Source organism: Macaca nemestrina, chromosome 13 (genome assembly GCF_043159975.1).
Source record: "Macaca nemestrina isolate mMacNem1 chromosome 13, mMacNem.hap1, whole genome shotgun sequence".
In the NCBI taxonomy this organism is placed as follows: Eukaryota; Metazoa; Chordata; class Mammalia; order Primates; family Cercopithecidae; genus Macaca; species Macaca nemestrina.
Window position 1 is genome coordinate 118,306,497 of NC_092137.1, and position 19,915 is coordinate 118,326,411.

General features: G+C 39.9%; 1 protein-coding gene across 2 annotated transcripts in view; it reads right to left on the reverse strand.

The window, feature by feature from the left end:
* The window catches only part of LOC105490098 (neuromedin S), a 77,433-nt gene that overhangs the window by 39,987 nt on the left and 17,531 nt on the right, over positions 1-19,915 (reverse strand). For both annotated transcript variants that reach the window (XM_071077262.1, XM_071077261.1), the window contains exon 2: positions 7,001-7,107. In XM_071077262.1, coding sequence (XP_070933363.1) covers positions 7,001-7,024 — 24 coding nt within the window. In that variant the 5' untranslated portion in view covers positions 7,025-7,107. The remainder of the gene's footprint in view (positions 1-7,000; positions 7,108-19,915) is intronic.

A 19,915-nucleotide genomic window follows, 5' to 3' on the forward strand; every position in this document is an offset into this window, starting at 1 on the left:
TGGCTAACATGGTGAAACCTCGTCTCTACTAAAAATACAAAAAAATTAGCCGGGTGTGGTGGTGGGCCCCTGTAGTCCCAGCTACTCGGGAGGCTGAGGCAGGAGGATGGCATTAACCCGGGAGGCGGAGCTTGCAGTGAGCTGAGATCATGCCACTGCTCTCCAGCCTGGGCAACAGAGTGAGACTCTGTCTCAAAAAAAAAAAAAAAGTCTAATTTATTCTAAGTATGCAAGGATGTAAGGATGGTTCAACATTTGAAATTTATTCATTGTAATCTACCATGTAAAAAGGTCTAGGAAGAAAGAAACCACATGATTATATCAATCAATGCATTAAAACACTTGACAAAATTCAACACTCATTCATGACAAAAACAAAAAACCCTAGAAAAATAGGAAAAGTGGGGAGCTTCCTCAATTCATGAAAGGTATCAAAGAAAAACTTACAGCTAACATTATATTTAATGATGAAAGGCTGAAAGTTCCTTCTAAAATCAAGAACAAGCCAAGCATGTCTGTTTTTACCACTCTTATTCAACATAGTGTTACAAAATCTAGCCAGTGCAATAAGGCAAGAATAAGAAATAAAAGACATCATATAGATTGGAAAGAAAGAAAGAAAACTGTCCTTGTTTTCAGAGGACATGGTTGTCTGTTCAGAATATCTCAAGGAATAAAAAAACAAAGGCTCTTAAAACTAACAAGCAAGGCCAGAAGCAGTGGCTCATGCCTGTAATCCCAGCACTTTGGGAGGCCAAAGTCGGGAGTTCAAGACCAGCCTGACAAACCCCGTCTTTACTAAAAAAAAAAAAACAAAAAAAAACAAAACACAAACAAAACTAGCCAGGCGTGGTAGTGCATGCCTGTAATCCCAGCTACTTGGGAGGCTGAGGCAGAAGAATCGCTTGAACCCAGGAGGCAGAGGTTGTGGTGAGCCGAGATTGTGCCACTGCACTCCAGCCTGGGCAACAAGAGCAAGACTCCATCTCAAAAACAAACAAACAAACAAAAACTAACAAGCAAGTTCAGGAAAGTGACAGAATGCAAGGTAAACATGAAAAAGTTTTTCTATATGCTTGCAATAAACAAGTGGACACCAGAATTAAGAATACAATACCATTTACAACTGCTGAAAAAACAAAACACCAAGGTGTAAATCTAACAAAACAGATACAGGATTTGGAGGCTGACAAGTACAAAGTGCTGATGAGAGAAACCAAAGAAATTCTAAATAAGTGGAGACACATCATGTTCATGGGTTAAAAGACTCAGCATAGTAAAGATGTCAATTCTCTTCAAATTGATATCAAAGTTCCAGCAAGAATTTTTGTATAGACAAGTTTATATTGCAATGTAAAGAAACTAGAACTGCTAAAATGACTTAGATAAAGAAGAATAAAGCAGGAAGAATGCATTTAACCAATCTCTAGACTTCTTATTTAGCTACGGCAATCTAGAATGTGTGGCATCAACAGAGAGATAAACACAGAGGTCAAGGGAACAGAATAGAGAACCCAGAAAGAGGTCTACATAAATATGCCCAACTATTTTTTGACAAAGATGCAAAAGCAATTCTATGGAGGAAAGATGGCCTTTTCTTTTTTTTCTTTTTTTACTTTTATTTTAGGTTTAAGAGTACATGTGCAGGTTTGTTATACAAGTAAACTCAAGCTACGGGGATTTATTATATAGATTATTTTGTCACCCAGGTACTAAGCTTAGTACCCGTTAGTCATTTTTTCAGATCTTCTCTCTCCTCCCACCCTCCACCCTCAGGTAGGCCCCAATGTCTGTTGTTCCCTTCTTTGTGTCCATGTGTTCTCATCATTTAACTCCCACTTAGAAGTGGGAACACTCAGTATTTGTTTTTTCGTTCCTGCATTAGTTTGCTAAGGATAATGGCCTCCAGCTCCATCCATATTTCTGCAAAGAACATGCCCTCATTCTTTTTTATGGCTGCATAGTATTCCATGGTGTATATGTACCACATTTTCTTTATCTTGTTTGCCATTGATGGGCATTTAGGTTGATTCCATGTCTTTGCCTTTGTAAATAGTGCTGCAATGAATATACATGTGCATGTGTCTTTATGGTAGAACAATTTCTATTCCTTTGGGTATATACCCAATAATGGTATTGCTGGCTTGAATATAAGTTCTGTTTTTAGTTCTTTGAGGAAATGCCACACTGCTTTCTACAATGTTTGAACTAATTTACATTCCCACCAACAGTGTATAAACGTTCCCTTTTCTCTGCAACATTGCCAGCAAAAAATAGCCTTTTCAACAAAGGATGCTGGAGCAATTGAGTACCTATAGGCAAAAAAGTGACCATCAGTCTAAGTCTCATGCCTTACCCAAAAGCTAACTCAAATTAGGTACTGGATCTAAATGTAAAATGTAAACCTATAAAACATTTAGGAGAAAAAAAATCAGAGAAAATATTCAAGGGCTAAAGCTAGGCAAAGAATTCTTATACTTGAAACTGAAACCATGAGTCCTAAAATAAAAAACTGATAAATTGGATTTCATCAAAAGTAAAGACTTTTGCTAAACACCTTACAAAGGGACAAAAAGGCAAGTCAACAGACTAGAGGAAAATATTTGAAAACCACATATTAGATAAAGGACTGTATTAGTCCATTTTCACACTGCTATAAAAAATACCTGAGACTGGGTAATTTATAAAGAAAAGAGGTTTAATTGACTCACAGTTCCACATGGCTGGGGAGGCCTCAGGAAACTTACAATCATGGCCGAAGACAAAGGGGAAGCAAGGACCTTCTTCACATGGTGGCAGGAGAGAGAAGAGTGAGGAGCGAACGGGGAAGAGCCCCTTATAAAACCATCAGATCTCATGATAACTCATTCACTACTATAAGAACAGCATGGGGAAACCGCCCCCATGATCCAACCACCTCCTTCCCACCACACATGGTGATTACAGTTTGAGATGAGATTTGTATGGGGACATAGAGCCAAACCATATCAAGGACTAATATTTAGAATATATAAAGAACTCTCAAAGCCCAATAATAAACAGAAATTCCAATTAGAACATGAGAAAAAGGAAAAGACTACTACAGATGCCAATTAAGCACATGAAAAGTATTGGATATCATTAGCCATGAAGGAAGGATGAAGCTATTTATTGAGGGCTGGCATGGCAGGTATTGTATTAGGCATTTGTGGGGATATAGAGATGAATTAGACAAGGATCTTGCCCTCAAGTAATTCACAGTCTACTAGGGGAGGGAAGTTCTAAGACAAATATGATGTCAAGACAGTGATAAGTGTCCCAACTGGGAGAAAATAATGTCGCCTAGAGTTTCTAACTGACATGCATCAGGAAAGACATCGTGTTGACATTTGGCACAAAGAACGGGTAGGATCTGGGCAAGAGAAAATATGATGAAAAGACATTTCGGATGTAGAGAGAGGCAGGAGCAAGTGTTGGAGTTAGGACAGTGTAGGGTTTGGTTGGGCTGGTGTCCTCAGATAAGAAAGGTAACACTGAGCTGGGAAATGAGGCTGGAAAGGTGAGTTAGAGTCAGAGCCAGGAGGACTGTGAAAATATTCGTTTGAAATGTGCTCCTTATGTCAAAATCAGCATGATCTATTTTGATTACCTATGAAAAGCCTTTCCTCAGGTAATGATTCCATAAACGGAAAGCCCTTCTATTCCTAGGCTGCCACTGTGAACTTTGAAAGATGCCAGTTGCTGATTCCATCACTCTGATGGCTGATAAAATGTGGAGATTGGAGCTAATGAAGGAAAGCTAAGGACAAAAGGAATATGTATCCATCTTCTCAAAAAACATTTGCTCCAATAGATCATCCACCTACCACAGACAGAGTCACATCAAGCAGCATATCCACAGGAAGGCCTCTTTCAATCATTTGATTTCCAAGCTTCTCTTTTAAAACGCAGACATTCTTAGCAGTTTGAGATTGGACTGGAGAGAAGGTGGTTTGAATAATTTACAGTTATGCTTTTAAAAAATTGACCATATGTTTCTATAGTACCCTGTTTCATTTGCAAGCTTTTAGAAAATCCATCAGATTAGAGGGTAAGAAAAAGATCAGACACGTCTCTCAAGGAAGGTACAATCACTCTGTTTTTGGCATGTCCACTGGAAGTTTCAAACACATAACTTCAAACTACGTAACAGGTATGCTATGCCAAGCATGCATGGGAACTAGATCCTGGAAGCTTATATCAGGCAAAGCTTAAATTAAATAAGGACTATCAATTAGATTACCTTCTCATCAAGCCCAGGAAAAAAATCAGTGTCAAATTTGCATAGGAGAGTATCTGACCTTCCAACCTTATGTTATGGCATAGGAGAGTATTATACATAGAATATTGCTTCTCAAAATGTAATGTGCACCCAAATTACTTGCAGATCTTGTTGAACCTGTAGATTAGGTCTGAGTGGGGCCCATGAGGACATAAGCAACACAATAAACCAACTGGACCAAACAAACATATCCAGAGCACCTACCATTACAGAGCACACTTTCTTCTCAAATGCACACAGGACATTTTCTAGGACAGATCATATTTTAAGCAACAAGTTAAGTTTCAACAGATTTTAAAAACAGATATCATACAAAGTACCTTCTCTGGCTACAATGGGATGCAATTAGAAATCAATAAAGAAGGCAAATTTTTAAATATCCCTCTAAATTAACAACAACAAAAAATCCCACAACTTCTGGCCCAGGACCTGACACACAGTAGACACTCAACACATGATAACAGGTCACATTTGGGTTGAGTGGGCATGATCATTACGAAAGAGAATCTGCTTGCCATGTGTTTACAACTTGAGAGAGGAGGGAGTTGTGAGTTGCTGTTTTCATACATAGTTAAAGAGAAACATTATCAGTTTCCCATGTGATTGGATCATGGTGGCGGTTTCCCCCAGGCTGTTCTCGTGATAGTGAGTGAGTTCTCAGGAGATCTGATGGTTTTATAAGGGGCTTGTCCCCCTTTGCTTTCTCTCAGCATTGTTTCCCAGCTCAGTGTTCCCCTTCTTACCTGAGAGCACCAGCCCAATCAACCCTACACAGTCCCAACTCCAACACTTGCTCCTGCCTTTCTCTACACCTGAAATGTCTTCTCTTCACATCTCCTGTTGCCCAGATCCTATGCATTCTTAGTGTCAAATGTCAACACAATGTCTTTCCTGATGCATGTCAGCTAGAAACTCTAGACGACATTATTTTCTCCCTTTTGGGACATTTATCAGTGATAAAATATTATCATTGTTTTCCCGCTTTTCCCATGGGGGGAAGTCCCAAGGTATTCACTTGCTCTTCAGGGATGGCCACATACCCTTAAGGGCTATTCTTGGCTCACATACACATGCTTCTTTTTGTTGGATCTTAACATTTTATGTATTTTAATAGTTGGCTTCACATTAAGCAGCATATCCACACACAGGGCTATTTCAGAGAACAATCAATGAACATAAAGCAACTTAAAATGATGGTACAAAATGAATACAAACAGTTGCCTAAAATTTTTTCTTTTCTTTCTCATGTTTTACTCTATATGTACACAGCAAGAAGGGGCTAGTGCTGTCTTCTGATTACAGTGGAGAGGTTTGGGGAGCCGCAGAGGATAGGTCACTTTGTCCATGATCCTCCAGCAGGTCAGTAGTAAATAGGCACTGCAGTGGCTTTTACCAGGGCAAAGTAGTTAAGCCGTATGGCTGTAATTCCCCTTTCTTTGTGGCCGCTGGAGGCACGTGTGTGAGGCTGGAAGTGAAGTAGTAGGAAGGCGGTGGTGAGGTGTCAGGCGCGGGTGCAGCCCATGAACGGTGCTGCGGCTCTGCGGGCACACCTTGGGGTGCGGCAGCAGCTGACCCACAGCTCTTCCAGTCCTGCTGAATTTCTCCTCCGGATTCTCTGCCTCCTGGGCCAGGTACATATTTAGCTCTGTGGCAAAGGGCACCAGCCTTTCCCGCTGGTTGAACGCATCATCCAAGTCTGCGATGTGGAGGCAGAGAGGAGGTAGATGCTGGTGGGAGTCCCTCCTTGTGGATCCCAGCCTGTCCCTGCCTGCCCTCATGTTACATTCTTCTTTTCTTTCTTGAGATTTATTACAGGCCAAAGCCCCATAATAGGTCTCATACTCCATATCACTCCTAGTGGCCATGTGCTTCTTTTATTGAACTCTGATGGATATATGAGCAAAATCAATATTTTCCTTTTTTTTTTTTGAGACAGAATCTCACTCTGTCGCCCAGCCTGGAGTGCAGTGGTGCAATCTCGGCTCACTGCAAGCTCCGCCTCCCAGGTTCCCGCCATTCTCCTGCCTCAGCCTCCCAAGTAGCTGGGACTACAGGTGCCTGCCACCACACCTGGCTAGTTTTTTGTATTTTTAGTAGAAATGGGGTTTCACCGTGTTAGCCAGGATGGTCTCTATCTCCTGACCTCGTGATCTGCCCACCTCGGCCTCCCAAAGTGCTGAGATTACAGGTGTGAGCCACCACACCTGGCTGATTTTCCATTTTTTTCTAAACGTTGTCATCAATGCTAACTCACTAGAACTGAGAAACTCAAACTTTGAGGGATCCAGAGATCATCCAACGGGGGAGATATAGGTATACCACAAAAAACAAGCAAACAAAACGGGGAAAAATTCACCAGAACAACAAAACACAACATTTTAAATATAGAATTTTGGTACTGTGATTCTTTTGCTTCTTTTATGGCTTTTGGTTTTTTCTCTCAATGCCATGATGAAACTTTTAGAAATTCAGCTAAGTAAAAAGAAAACAATTAAAGCAAAAACTTAATCCCATCACTCACGTATAACCGTGGTTAGCACTCTGTTCATTATCTTCCTGACATATGCTATGCCTACAGACAAGGTCATTCAAAAAGAATTAAACACTTTAAAAAATGTAATATTCAGTAAAATGTCAGAATACATAGTCAAAAGCAGTTTATAAAGGAACTGTCACAGCTATTTCTCTAATCTTACTTACAATTGTCCCCTTTACGCCTCCCATGTCACCTGATGGTTAAGCACAGACTATCTGTAGCATATCTCTGTCAAGGGTTGAAATGGCCTCCTCGATGTACTCCTTCATTTCTGCAAGAGGAAGTAAAGGGAGAGATCTTTGGTTATCTCCCAGGAAGTCTCCAGTTTGTGTATCATCTAGTCTCTGAGTGACATAATTTTGAAAGTTCAATTCTTTTTAAATTACCACATATCAGCCGGGTGCAGTGGCTCATGCCTATAATCCCAGCACTTTGGGAGGCCAAAGAGGGGTGGATCACCTGAGGTCAGGAGTTTGAGACCAGCCTGGCCAACATGGTGAAACCCCATCTCTACTAAAATACAAAAAAAAAAAATACAAAATACAAAAAAAAAAAAAAAAAAATTTGCTGGGTGTGGTGGCAGGTGCCTGTAATCTCAGCTACTTTAGGAGGCTGAGGCAGGAGAATTGCTGGAACCCTGGAGGCAGAGGTTGCAGTGAGCAGAGATCGTGCCATTGCACTCCAGCCAGGGCGACAGAGGGAGACTGTATCCGGGAAAAAAAAAAAAAAAAAAAAAAAAAAAAGAATCTTCCTAAAACAAAGGGGAACACACTATGCATATACTGTTGTGTATTTGTATTCTACATAAACAAGAAAAGATGTTCATGATCTATTATTTTTTTAGATAAGCATTTTAACATCAAAATACATAGATTCACTACATCTTTATCAGCTTTATTGGGGTTTAATTGACAAATAGAAATTGTATATATTTAGCTGGGTGCAGTGGCTCATGCCTCTAATCCCAGCACTTTGGGAGGCTGAGACAGGACAACTGTTTGAGCTCAGGAGTTCAAGACTAGCCTGGGTGACATTGTCTCTACATTGTCTCTACAAAAAAATAAAAAAATGAGCCGGGCATGATGGCATGTGCCTGTAGTCCCAGCTACTTAAGAGGCTGAGGTGGGAGGATTGCTTGAGCCCAAGAGGCTGAGGCTGCAGTGAGCCATGATCGTGCCACTGCACTCCAGCCTGGGCAACTGAGTGAGACCCTGTCTCAAAAAAAATAAAATAAAAAGGAAATTGTATATATTTAAAGTATACAACTTGATGCTTTGATATACATATGCATTATAAAATGATCATTACAATCAAGCTATTTAACATTGCTATTACTTCACATTTCACATATTCACACTCAGTGAATTTCAGTTATACAATATGGTACTCTTAACTGTAGTCATTATGATCCAGAATTTACACATCTTACTAACTGAAATTTTGTATCCTTTGATCACTGAATTGTTTTCTAATGTTTTTATTATAAAATAAAAATAGACACAATAGTCCCCCACATCTGCTCTTTATCTTTCCAAAGTTTCAGTTACCCATGGTCAACTGTGGTCCAAATATATTAAATGGAAAATTCCAGAAAGAAACAATGCATACCTTTTAAACTGCATGCCATTCTGAACAGCATGATGAAATCTTATGCCATTCCACTCTGCCCCATACAGAAGGTGAATCATCCCTTTGTCCAGTATGTCCACACAGTGTACACTACCTGCTCCTCACTCACTCCATGCCCATCTTGGTTATCAGATCGAAAAAACATAGTATATGGGTGGGTACTAACCACAGTTTCAGGTATCTACTGGGGGTCCTGAAATGAATGCCCTGAGGATGATGGGGGATCTACTATATAGAAAACCACACAATTAAAACATACAGTTTATTGAATTATTATAAGGTAAACACCACCCAAGTTAAGAACTTTGTCAGTCAGTCCTCTCACTCTTTATCATTTACCACTATCCTGACGTTTAAGGTAATCATATCTTTGTGTTTTTTCATAGTTCCTTCACCCAAATATGTATTCCGAGTTCAGGGTCACAACCATGACCCTCAACATGGAAGAAAGGAAATGCAGATGCAATCGATAAAAACTGAAAAGCTCTAGTCTTAAATTAAAGTTGGAAGTAACAGTATGAACTTTTGAAGTATACTTATAGGTACGTATGTATGTATTTTCTATATATATTCTCTCTCTATATTTTCTTAGCTTGGATGAAAAGGCAGAAAGACAACGTGAAACCTACTAACAATGAACTTCTCTGGAGCCTAAATAATAATTAAGTCTTAAATTACCATGTCTTACAAAAATAATCCAGAGATTCTTGGGGAAATGACTCCAGCTCTGGCATAAGAAATGTACAGGATGAACCTAGCACATCTTATCATACCAGACGGTTAGGAAACACTCAAAGACTACCAGGATCATGTCAAAAGGACTCAGGAGCCAGCCCAAGGAGACTCCAACTGATCAAAGATGAACCAGTACAAGCTTTAATACTGTTCATTGCAATGTACTGAAACCCTTGAAATACGTTTGAGTCTATAAGTTCACGATGATATTTTTAAAAAAGACTTATTAACCTACAGAGGATGATGAGAAATCAATTCATTATATGGCAAACTAGTAAGTAAAGAGAAAGAATCAAGCACTTTTCCTGCCTTTGCCATATGAACTAGACCCTCAAGCAACCAAATAGTAGATGGGAGGTAGTGAAGGTAGTGACTATTTGTACAAGTTTCACAACTGATAAATGAAAAAGAAACTTTAGAACTGGAAGATCACATTGTGCAACTGGCAAAGAATGGTAGTCACTAAGCATCAATGGTTGATAAGACTACAAAAGAGATAACCAGAAACCTCATGCCTCCCGTGGCCAAACACAGCCCAGAATCTTGCCAAAGGAATTGAATCTAATTCTAATCCAGTCTCTGGATGGAGCTGCCAATTGGCAGGAAACACAAAGGACAGAGAACATGTGAACTGCACCATGAATGTGTAATCAGCAAAATCCAGACTGTCAGAAACTCTTCTGGTCACAGAGACCAGGTCCTTCAATAGACAAATTGTAAAGAAATGAAAGGATGGAGGGGGAACCTATAAATTGAAAGAAACTTAAAAGGGATATCACATTTTAAAGAAATTATCAACACTGGCAGGGTGTGGTGGCTCATGCCTGTAATCCTAGCATTTTGGGAGGCTGAGGCAGGTAGATCACTTGAGGCCAGGAGTTCAAGACCAGCCTGGTCAACGTGGCAAAACCTTGTCTCTACTAAAAATACAAAAATTAGTCGAACATGGTGGCGCACACCTGTAGTCTCAGCTACTTGGGAGACTGAGGCACAATAACCACTTGAATCCAGGAGGCAGAGGTTGCAGTGAGCCGAGACTGTACCACTGCACTCCAGCCTGGGCAACAGAGCAAGACTCTGTCCATTAAAAAAAAAAAAAAAAAAAAATATATATATATATATATATATATATATATCAAGACTATACTTATGTTCCTCCATTTTCTTCTAGCATAATAATTGCTGTCAAAAAGATTGATGATAATCTAATTACATTTCCCTCAGAAGTCATGAATTCTTTTTATTTTTTAGATGCTAAAATAATTTGTTTTTCATTAAAGCCCAGTAACTTTACTAGAATTCATCTCAGTGTTGATAATACCGGTATGATTATGGTGTACATTATGGGCTGTTTCATATGTAGTTTCAAGTTTCCTTTATTTGAGAAAAGTCATCTTGAATTACAAATTTTAGTATAGGTTTTGTTCCCTTGCCTTGGTTTTCTTCAAGGGTTCTTATTATCATCATCACTGTTCTTCATTTATCTTCAATATCTGTCATTTTCTCTTAAATCCTTTTTGTTTTTTCATTTCTTTTGGATTTTTTTTTTTTTTTTTTTTTTTTTTTTTGAGACTGAGTCTTGCTCTGTCGCCTACGCTGGAGTGCAGTGGCACGATCTCCACTCACTGCAGCTTCCGCCTCCCAGGTTCAAGCGATTCTCCTGCCTCAGCCTCCCGAGTAGCTGAGACTATAGGCATGTGCTACCATGCCCAGCTAATTTTTGTATTTTTAAGGCAAATACAGAGACGGGGTTTCACCATGTTGCCCAGGCTGGTCTTGAACTCCTGCCCTCAAGTGATCTGCTTGCCTCTGCCTCCCAAAGTGCTGGGATTACAGGCGTGAGCCACCACGCCCGGTCTTTTTTTGGTCTTTTTGAAGAAACCCGTCCGCTGTGCTGTTTTGGGCTTCTGTTCTCTGGTCTTTCAGATGCTGCCTTATCACTTCCCTCTTTTCCTCCTGTACAGATGCTGCCAGAGACAAGTCTGTGGTTTGCCCCTGCCCACTGGTGTTTTGAGGTTTGTGGTAATACCTTTTCACCTTCTGTTGCAAATGTTGTTTGTGGGTTTTGGCTTTACTAGCTTGTTACTCTGTTTTTTATGTGGATATTTTGAAAGACTGAAAAACTATGCTGCCATTACCGCCTTCATATTCCTGGGATCCTTCTTTTATTTTTAAATATTCTCACATGGTATCACTAGTAATGGTTTCAGGTGATTCCATTTTATGGGGCAACTGGAGTGTTCTACAGAGACCCCCTTTGTGGGATATTTAGGCTACCTTTAATTCTCTTATATTATACACAACAAGGTGGTAAACCTTGCCCCTAAATCACAAGGTGCTTTTCCGGGGGGAGCACTCTGAGACCTCCACCTCTCCTCAGAGAAGTGTCTCACTCCTTCCCCACCCCTGCCAGGTTACTGCTACCTCCCTCAATGCAGGAGGGAGTTCTTGTCCCACACCCTGTAAGAGCAAACTAAGTACTCTGGACCAGAAAATTGAACTTTCTACTTAGAGACCACCAAGACCGACTGATCAAGACTGATCTCAGTCCTCTTCAGGATCTCAATCTTTGTCTCCATCCTTCCATCCCTGGAGTTCTTTTCCCCACTTTGCTAAGTACAAACTGTACCCCAACCCTGTAACTTCCCACTGAAACCCTTCCCTTCTACCCTCTGCAGCTCCTGGCCTGTGACCAACAAACTCCCCAACACCCCAAGACTCCCAACACCCCCCTCCCCTGCAACTACCCCCAGCATGGCTCTACTTGGCTGAACTACATTTCCCAGAATTCCTTTTGTCATGTCACTTGTGTCCCACACTTATCTTTGCAACCACTTCTCCTTGTAATCCAACACCTCTGCCTGGCCCATACCAGCCATACAGAAGCATCACACGCAGCCTGTGGCCTCACGTTGCTTATGTGTGGATTGAAGCTGTGCATAGCACATCTGGTGGCTACCAACCCTGCTTCCATCAATGAGGAAGCCCGGAATTCTGACTTCTTCATTTGTGAAATAGATTACAGGTGGAACTGCCTTTGCAAAGATTATGACAGTGAGAGAAGCCTAGCAAGGCTGACTTCGTCTTGCCCCTAGCCTCACAGGCTGGCCGTCCTCATGTCTTGAGCATAGACCAAGTTAACCATGGGAGGAATTTAGTTTATAGTTTAACTTTGAAGCAAAGATGCTAATAGTTCTTCCCTAAAATGAACTCCTGCCTTGCTCAGGGACAAAACTGCCTTTGTAAGACTAAGGAAAGGCCACAAGATTAGGATTACGGGAGGGGCCTGAATTCTGCTAAAATGTAGGTGTAGCTAAATGTAACCAGCCATTGTCCCTTAGGTTGCCTTTCTATAATTTCTTGCTGCTCAGGAGTCATGCGGCTAAAAGTCACAAGATTTGTGACTTTCTCAATTGCTCCTATAGATAACATCACTATTGTAGAAGCTAAGATTGGTTTTTTGAGATATTTTTCATTTTTTTGCATTCCGGCAACCGACCACCTGGATCCAGAACTCATGACTCAACTGGTCCTGTGACCCCCCCACCCAGGGGTTGACTCAGCATGTGAGGACTGTTCTGTTTTCCATACCCCTATGAGTTCACCCCCAACCAATCAGGAGCACCCATTCCCTAGCCACCTGCCCACCAAATTATCCATGAAAACCCTAGCTTCTGAGTTATCAGGGAGACTGACTTGAGTAACAACTCCAGTCCCCTTGCTTGGCTAGCTCTGCACTAGTTAAATGATTTCTCTACTGCAATACCATGGTCTCAGCGAATTGGTTTTGTCTCTGCAGCAGACAGGAAGAACCCCTCGGGCTTACAATAATTTTCTCCAAACTTGAAAGGGTTGGTCAAAAGATGCTGGGCAGCCACCATTATCATAAATGTCCCTTGGCCTGGGATCTCTATCATGGTTATTGTTGTGACTTGTTTCCCAGGCCTTGGCCAGCTAACAGGTCAGGGAGGATTTGGGGGACAAGATTTACCCCCAGAGGGTGCAGAGGAGAAAACAAAAACAAACCACCCAAATGTTAGATATCTGGAAGTTTTCACAGCCAGTGTCCATATTTATTCATATCTCAATTGCTGAAAGCAATTTACAGAACAATTGGTTTTTTTTGAGATAGAGTCTTACTCTGTTGCCCGGCCTGCTGGAGTGCAGTGGTGCGATGATCTCAGCCCACTGCAACTTCCACCTCCTGGGTTCAAGAGATTCTCTTGCCCCAGCCTCTCAAATAGCTGGGATTACAGGCGTGCACCACCACGCTCGGCTAATTTTTGTATTTTTAGTAGATATGGGGTTTCATCATGTTGGCCAGGCTGGTTTCGAACTCCTGACCTCAAGTGATCCGCCTGCCTCAACCTCCCAGAGAGCTGGGATTACAGGCATGAGCCACCGTGCCTGGCCAATTGGTTCTACTTTTAGTATTACAAACACAAGGCATGGATGTTTTAAAAAGTTTTTTAAACCACAGATAAGCTAAAAGTTCTTTAAATGCAAATATTAGAAACTATTTTAGAAAATAAAATCACCTATAATCTTGAAGAGATAACCACTGTCAACATTTGGTATTTATCCTTCTGGTCTTTTATCAATGCATAAATATATACTATATCATATACCATAAATATATACTCTTTTTAAAAATATGAAAACTGTATTAAACATATTTTAACTTAAAAATACAGCATGAATGTTCTTCTATACTATGAAATATCCATCAGCAGCATCAGTTTTGCTCCATTATTTTCTACTATAATATACTTATCTTGCCTGAGAACCCAAGCTTTTTGCAGATTTTGTAGAATTATAAGTGATGTTATAATGGACGCTCTTACAGTTAAATCTTCACGCATATAAATGGTTATTTCCTCAGAACAATCTAAGTGAAGGGCTAAGTCAAGGGCTATGCAAAATGTGAAAGCTTTTGAAACACATTTTCTGATTTTCAACAATCAAAATAACTTCTACTTCCTTCCGGAAAGCCTGGCACTGCAATTAACCAGGCCAGTTTTCATCCCACTCTGTGCCATGAGTCAAGTAATGTCTGTATCAGGAGCTAAAATGAATCTTTAAGGGCCTTCCATACATGATAAAATGACTCAGAATTGTAGAAGAAAAACATTAGCAGCCCCACATTTTCCATTTGTTAATAATTCTTTTCTGCCCCATTTTCATATTATAAGATTTGAGTCTCCTGGGCCTGTACTTTTCTCTCAGTGCTAATAGAATTCTAGTAGTTAGTCTTAGACTGCAGGCCTTTCTAACCATATGTGAGAGATACCTCAGGAAGAAAAGACGAAAACATCTTGCTTTCCTCCACATCTCTGGGAAAACAGAGTTTGTTTTGCATAATAAAGCTGTTCTTGCAAATGTAACTGGATTTCAGATACTGTTACTATGAAAGTAAATTTTTATATGTACAAAGTCTGTAATTCTGATTAGTTGTCTTAATAAGGTATTTCTCTGATTATAATACTTAGCATCTCCATCCTCTGGAAAGTTTGAATACACTGAGTCTTATTTATTAAGACAAAGAGGATCATTGTCACTTACTTATTTGCCCAAATACAAGGAAGTTAAGAACAATAACACTTAACAGTGTGTGTGTGTATATATATATATATATATATAATTTGATGAAAAAAGAGCCAAGAGTCAAAACTCTGTAAAATATTTGAAAACATTTATTCTGAGCCAAATATAAGTGACCATGGCCCATGACACAGCCCTCAGGAGATCCTGAGAACATATGCCGGAGGTGGTTAGGGCACAGCCTGGTTTTATACATTTTTGGGAGACAGGAGACATCAATTGAGTACATGAGACATCAATCAAATACATTTAAGATGTACATTGGTTTGGTTCAGAAAAGGGGGACAACTCAAAGTGGGTGGGGAGATTCCAGGTTACAGGTAGACTTAAATATTTTCCAAGTGACAATTCGTTGAGTTTTTCTGAAGACTGGGATCGACAGAAAGGAAGTGTTTAGGTTAAGACAAAAGATTGTGGAGACCAAGTTTTATCGTGCAGTGGAAGCTCTCAGATAGCAGGCCTCAGAGAGAGTAGATTGTTAAATGTTTCTCATCGGACCTAAAAGGGTGCCTGGCTCTTAGTTGATCTCCTAGATCTGGAAAGCGAGGAAGGAAAAAAGTGGGGGGAAAGGGGATTGTCTATAGAATGCGAATTTTTTTCCCACAAGAGAAAACTCTGCAGGGCAATTTCAAGATTTGGCAAGGAAATATATTTGGGGTTAAAATATTTTGACTTCTTGCCTTATTTGTTACGTGATGTTATGCCAGAGTCAGGTTAGAAAGCAGACCTCGCTCTATAGGGTTAAAATAAAAACCCCTCTGATAAGACTTTATGGTTTACAAGATGTAACTCCCCAGACCCCTTAGGTAGGAATTTGGGGATATTAAAAAAATTCAGAGCTTAGTTCTCTCTCTCTCTCCCTCCCCCGCCTTCCTCTTATGCGCGCATGCACACACACACACACACACACACACACACACACACACACACACACACACGAGACAGAGTCTCACACTGTTGCCCAGGCACAATCATGGCTCACTGCACCCTTGACCTCCCTGGGCTCAGGTGATCCTCCCATTCAGATTCCCAAGTAGCTGGGACCACAGGCGCATGCCACCACACCCGGCTAATTTTTGTATTTTAGTAGAGGTGGGGTTTTGCCATTGCTCAGACTGGTCTCGAACTCCTGACCTCAAGTGATCCACCCCCCTCGGCCTCCCAAAGTGCTGGAATCACAGGCGTGAGACACCGCACCCAGCCTAATAGTTTATATTTTTAAAGACTCTGAGATGCTCTTTCTCACATACTTTATAGAAGCAGGGAAAAATGAGAACATGCTCTCCTGATCAAAACTATTTCAGGACTCAATGCCAAAAGATACTTTGTTAGATACATTATAAGGAAAAACAATTTGTGAAACTATGTGCTTATTGCTCTGATGTTTGCAAAATTATGCTGTCTACTTCTGAACTCCCTAAGACAAAAGAAAAGAAACAGTAACTGGACATTGACGGAAAAAGCGAGCCAAATTAAATAGAACAAGCACTGAATGATGACCTTACATATCAAAAGTTAGGAGGTACAGCCAAAGTAGTACTTAGAGGGAAATTTAGAGCTTTAAGTGCAAATATCAGAAAAGAGAAGGTTGGAAAATAATCTAAGCTTCTAATTCAAAAAGAATAGGCAATAAAAGGATGAGGTGGAATAAACATAAAAGCAGAAATTAATAAAATAGGCTGGAACAGAGAAAATCAATAAAACCAGAAGTTGGATTTTAAAAAATATTTTTCTAAATAAATTAGAAATCTTAGCAAGACTGGACAAGAAAAAAGAGAAAACACAAATGATGAATGTCAGGAATGAGAAGGGAAACCTCAATTCAGATTCGACAGATAATTTAAAAGATAATAAGACATTACGGATAACTTTGTGCAAATAAATTCGAAAACTTGGTGGATTAGTCCGTTTTCATGCTGCTGGTAAAGACATACCGGAAATTGGGAAGAAAAAGAGGTGTAATTGAACTTACAGTTCCACATGGCTGGGGAGGCTTCAGAATCATGGAAGGAGGCAAAAGGCTCTTCTTACACGTCGGCGGCAACAGAAAATGAGAAAGATGCAAAAGCGGAAACGTCTGATAAAGCCATCAGATCTCACGAAGTTATTCACTACCATGAGAACAGTATGGGGGAAACGACCTCCATGATTCAAATGATCTCCCACTGGGTCCCTCCCACAACACGTGGGAATTATGGGAATACAGTTCAAGATGAGATTTGGGTGGGGACACAGAGCCAACCCACATCACTTGGATAAATGGAAAAATTTTCTCCAAAGCACCACGTATTAAAACTTAAATAAAAAATAAAAATTTGGAATAGCCTTACGTCTGTTTTAAAAATTGAGTCTATAATTAAGTACTTTCTCACAAAAGAATTTTAGCAGCAAACTTCCCTAGTGAAGTCTTCCAAACATTTAAAGGAGGGAAAATATTAATCTCAGAAAATCTCTATCCAGCTATAGCGTTGTTGTGAGGATTAAATGACTTAATATATCTAATCGTTTGGTTTTTCTCTGTACTCAACCATTTCATCTGTTTGTAAAGATAGTTTTATTCTTTCTCTCTAAACTAAGATCCCTCCAGGATAATGTTGAATAGAAATGGTGATAGTGTATTGCTTTGTCTTGTTAACCCAACAAATATAGTGTTAGCTATAAGATTTGGGGGGGTTGTTTATTTTTATTTGTTTGTAGGTGCCTTTTATCAGATTATGAACATTTTCTTCTCTGTGTCTAGTTTGCTGAGAATTTTATCAAGAGTGAGTATTTAATTGTATCAAATGCCTTCTTCTGCATCTACTGAAATAATCACACTGTTCTTGCCTTTATTCTTTTAATGTGGTAAATTATATTCGTTATCTTTCAAATATTAAGCCTGCCTTGCATTCCTGGAATAAACTCTACTTGGTCATGATGCATTAACCCTTTTCAATAGCAAATTGAATTCAATTTGCTATTATTTTACTTAAGAGTTTTCTGTCTGAGAAATATTGGCCTATAATTTTATTTTCTTGTAATGTGACTAAAAATGTGAAAAAATGCACATTTCTCTGTAATTACTCTGTAGATCACTGATTTTAAAACTTTTGACCAAAACAATACAAAAAACGTTATATTGTGACCAGTGCACATAGATCTGTGAGTGTGTGAAGTGTGTGAGTATATGTATAAAATAAAGCTTTTATAAAACAATTCTTTTTTTTAAAAAATAGGGTCTCACTCTGTTGCCCAGGCTGGAGTGTAGTGCTGCAATCACAGCTCACTGCAGCTTCCACCTCCTGGGCTTAAGCGATCCTCTCACCTCTGCCTCCCAAGTAGCTGGGATGACAGGCACATGCCACCACACCTAGCTAATTTTTTATTTTTAGTAGGGATGGGGTCCCACTAGGTTGCCCAGGCTGGTCTTGAATTCCTGGGCTCAAGTGATCCTCCCACCTCAGCCTCCCAAAGTGCTGGAATTACAGCTGTGAGCCACCACACCCAGCCTTATGAAATAATTCTTACCCTTCATAAGAAGGAAGCACTCCACTATTTCTGATTCAATTATCTTCTATCCTTTTAAATGATGGGTTGCTATGTGCAGTTTGAAAAACATAGATTGCATACAGTAGGCACTATATAAGTGTTTGCTATTGTTCTTAATAATTTATGGCTCTCTAGAACCTTGTGCAGTACCTGGCATACAGTGAATACTTGAAAAACATCTATGAATGAGTTAATTTGTTTATCAGTGGCTTTTAATGGAGTGGCTTCAATAGAGGTTAAGAGTAGTGACTTCTTTTAAGATATTATTTACTTTGACTCTTACTAGGAATTAGGGTATCACTTGGATCCTTGATGGCCTCTTACAACTGATAGCAAAGAAATTTGCTGGCCACCATAAAGAAGAAAACATAGTTGGCATGGCCTGCACATATACAAACTCATTCATGAAGGCAGTGTTCATCCCATTGTCACCTCAGTTAGGTAAATTACTTTGGAGGACCCATATGTGGTTGATTTTTTTATTTTTTTATTTTTTTTAAGAGACAGGGTCTTGCTCTGTCACCGAGGCTGGAATGCTGTGGCACGATCTCAGCTCACTGCAGCCTCGACCTCCTGCTCTCTAGCGATCCTCCCACCTCAATCTCTCAAGTAGATAGGACTACAAGCATGAGCCACCACACTCAGCTAATTTTGTATTTTTTGTAGAGACAGGGTTTCACCATAGTGCTCAGGCTGGTCTTGAACTCCTGAGCTCAGCAATCTGCCCAACTTGGCCTCCCACGGTGCTGGGATTACAGGCATTGAGTGTGGCTAAATTTTAACTTGAATTTGGATTCTTAATTTTCATTTAGAAAGAAAAGGCTTACAACTGCAATGCAGCATTGAAACAGTGTCTTTGGGTGTACAAAGCAAAGCAATTTAAAGGCTGGGGGAATTCTCAGGCCTCTCCTATCACAGAATGCCCAAAGCTAGCAGAGGTGATTGTAACCAATGGTAACCAATGTACACACTGCAATGGTCTATTTCAGTGTTTTGGATTACTCATTGTCAAAAGCCTCTAGTCAAGTTGGAAAAAGAGCTTTTAAACATCCAGTAATGAGTGGTCCAATTAAGGGGAGGTAAGGGTGTGTATAGAACTATTTTTACCAAATAGAAAATGCAGATAAAATGCTAGTATTCTTTGATGTGCTTCAGAATCACTCATTCAGTTCTGAGAGCTCTCAAGTGATCAAGATCACACACTCGGATTACGGAGGGCAGCTCGCTTCCACAATGCTGTGTATTATTGCCAGGGAAGCAGGGCAGTCTTCAGACTCTAAAAACAAAGAGGACTTAGACTAAAACTTTGAAAGTAGTCCTGAAAGAAAAAAAAAAGTACGCAATTGCAGGGATATGTGATTACTTTGCAAAAAAAGTTTTAGTACAATCAGTGTAGTGTTTCTTTGCCCTGTTCCTACAAAAACTGTTTCTAAATGAACATAGAATCTTATTACAGTCAGTGGCATCTGAGTACTGACTATATCCATCAGTTTGGGGCCTTGATTAGGTCAGTGTTCCCAAACCTGGCTGCTTACTGGAATTGTTTAGGGAGCTTTTAAAAATTAGGTTCTCCCAGTTTCACCTGG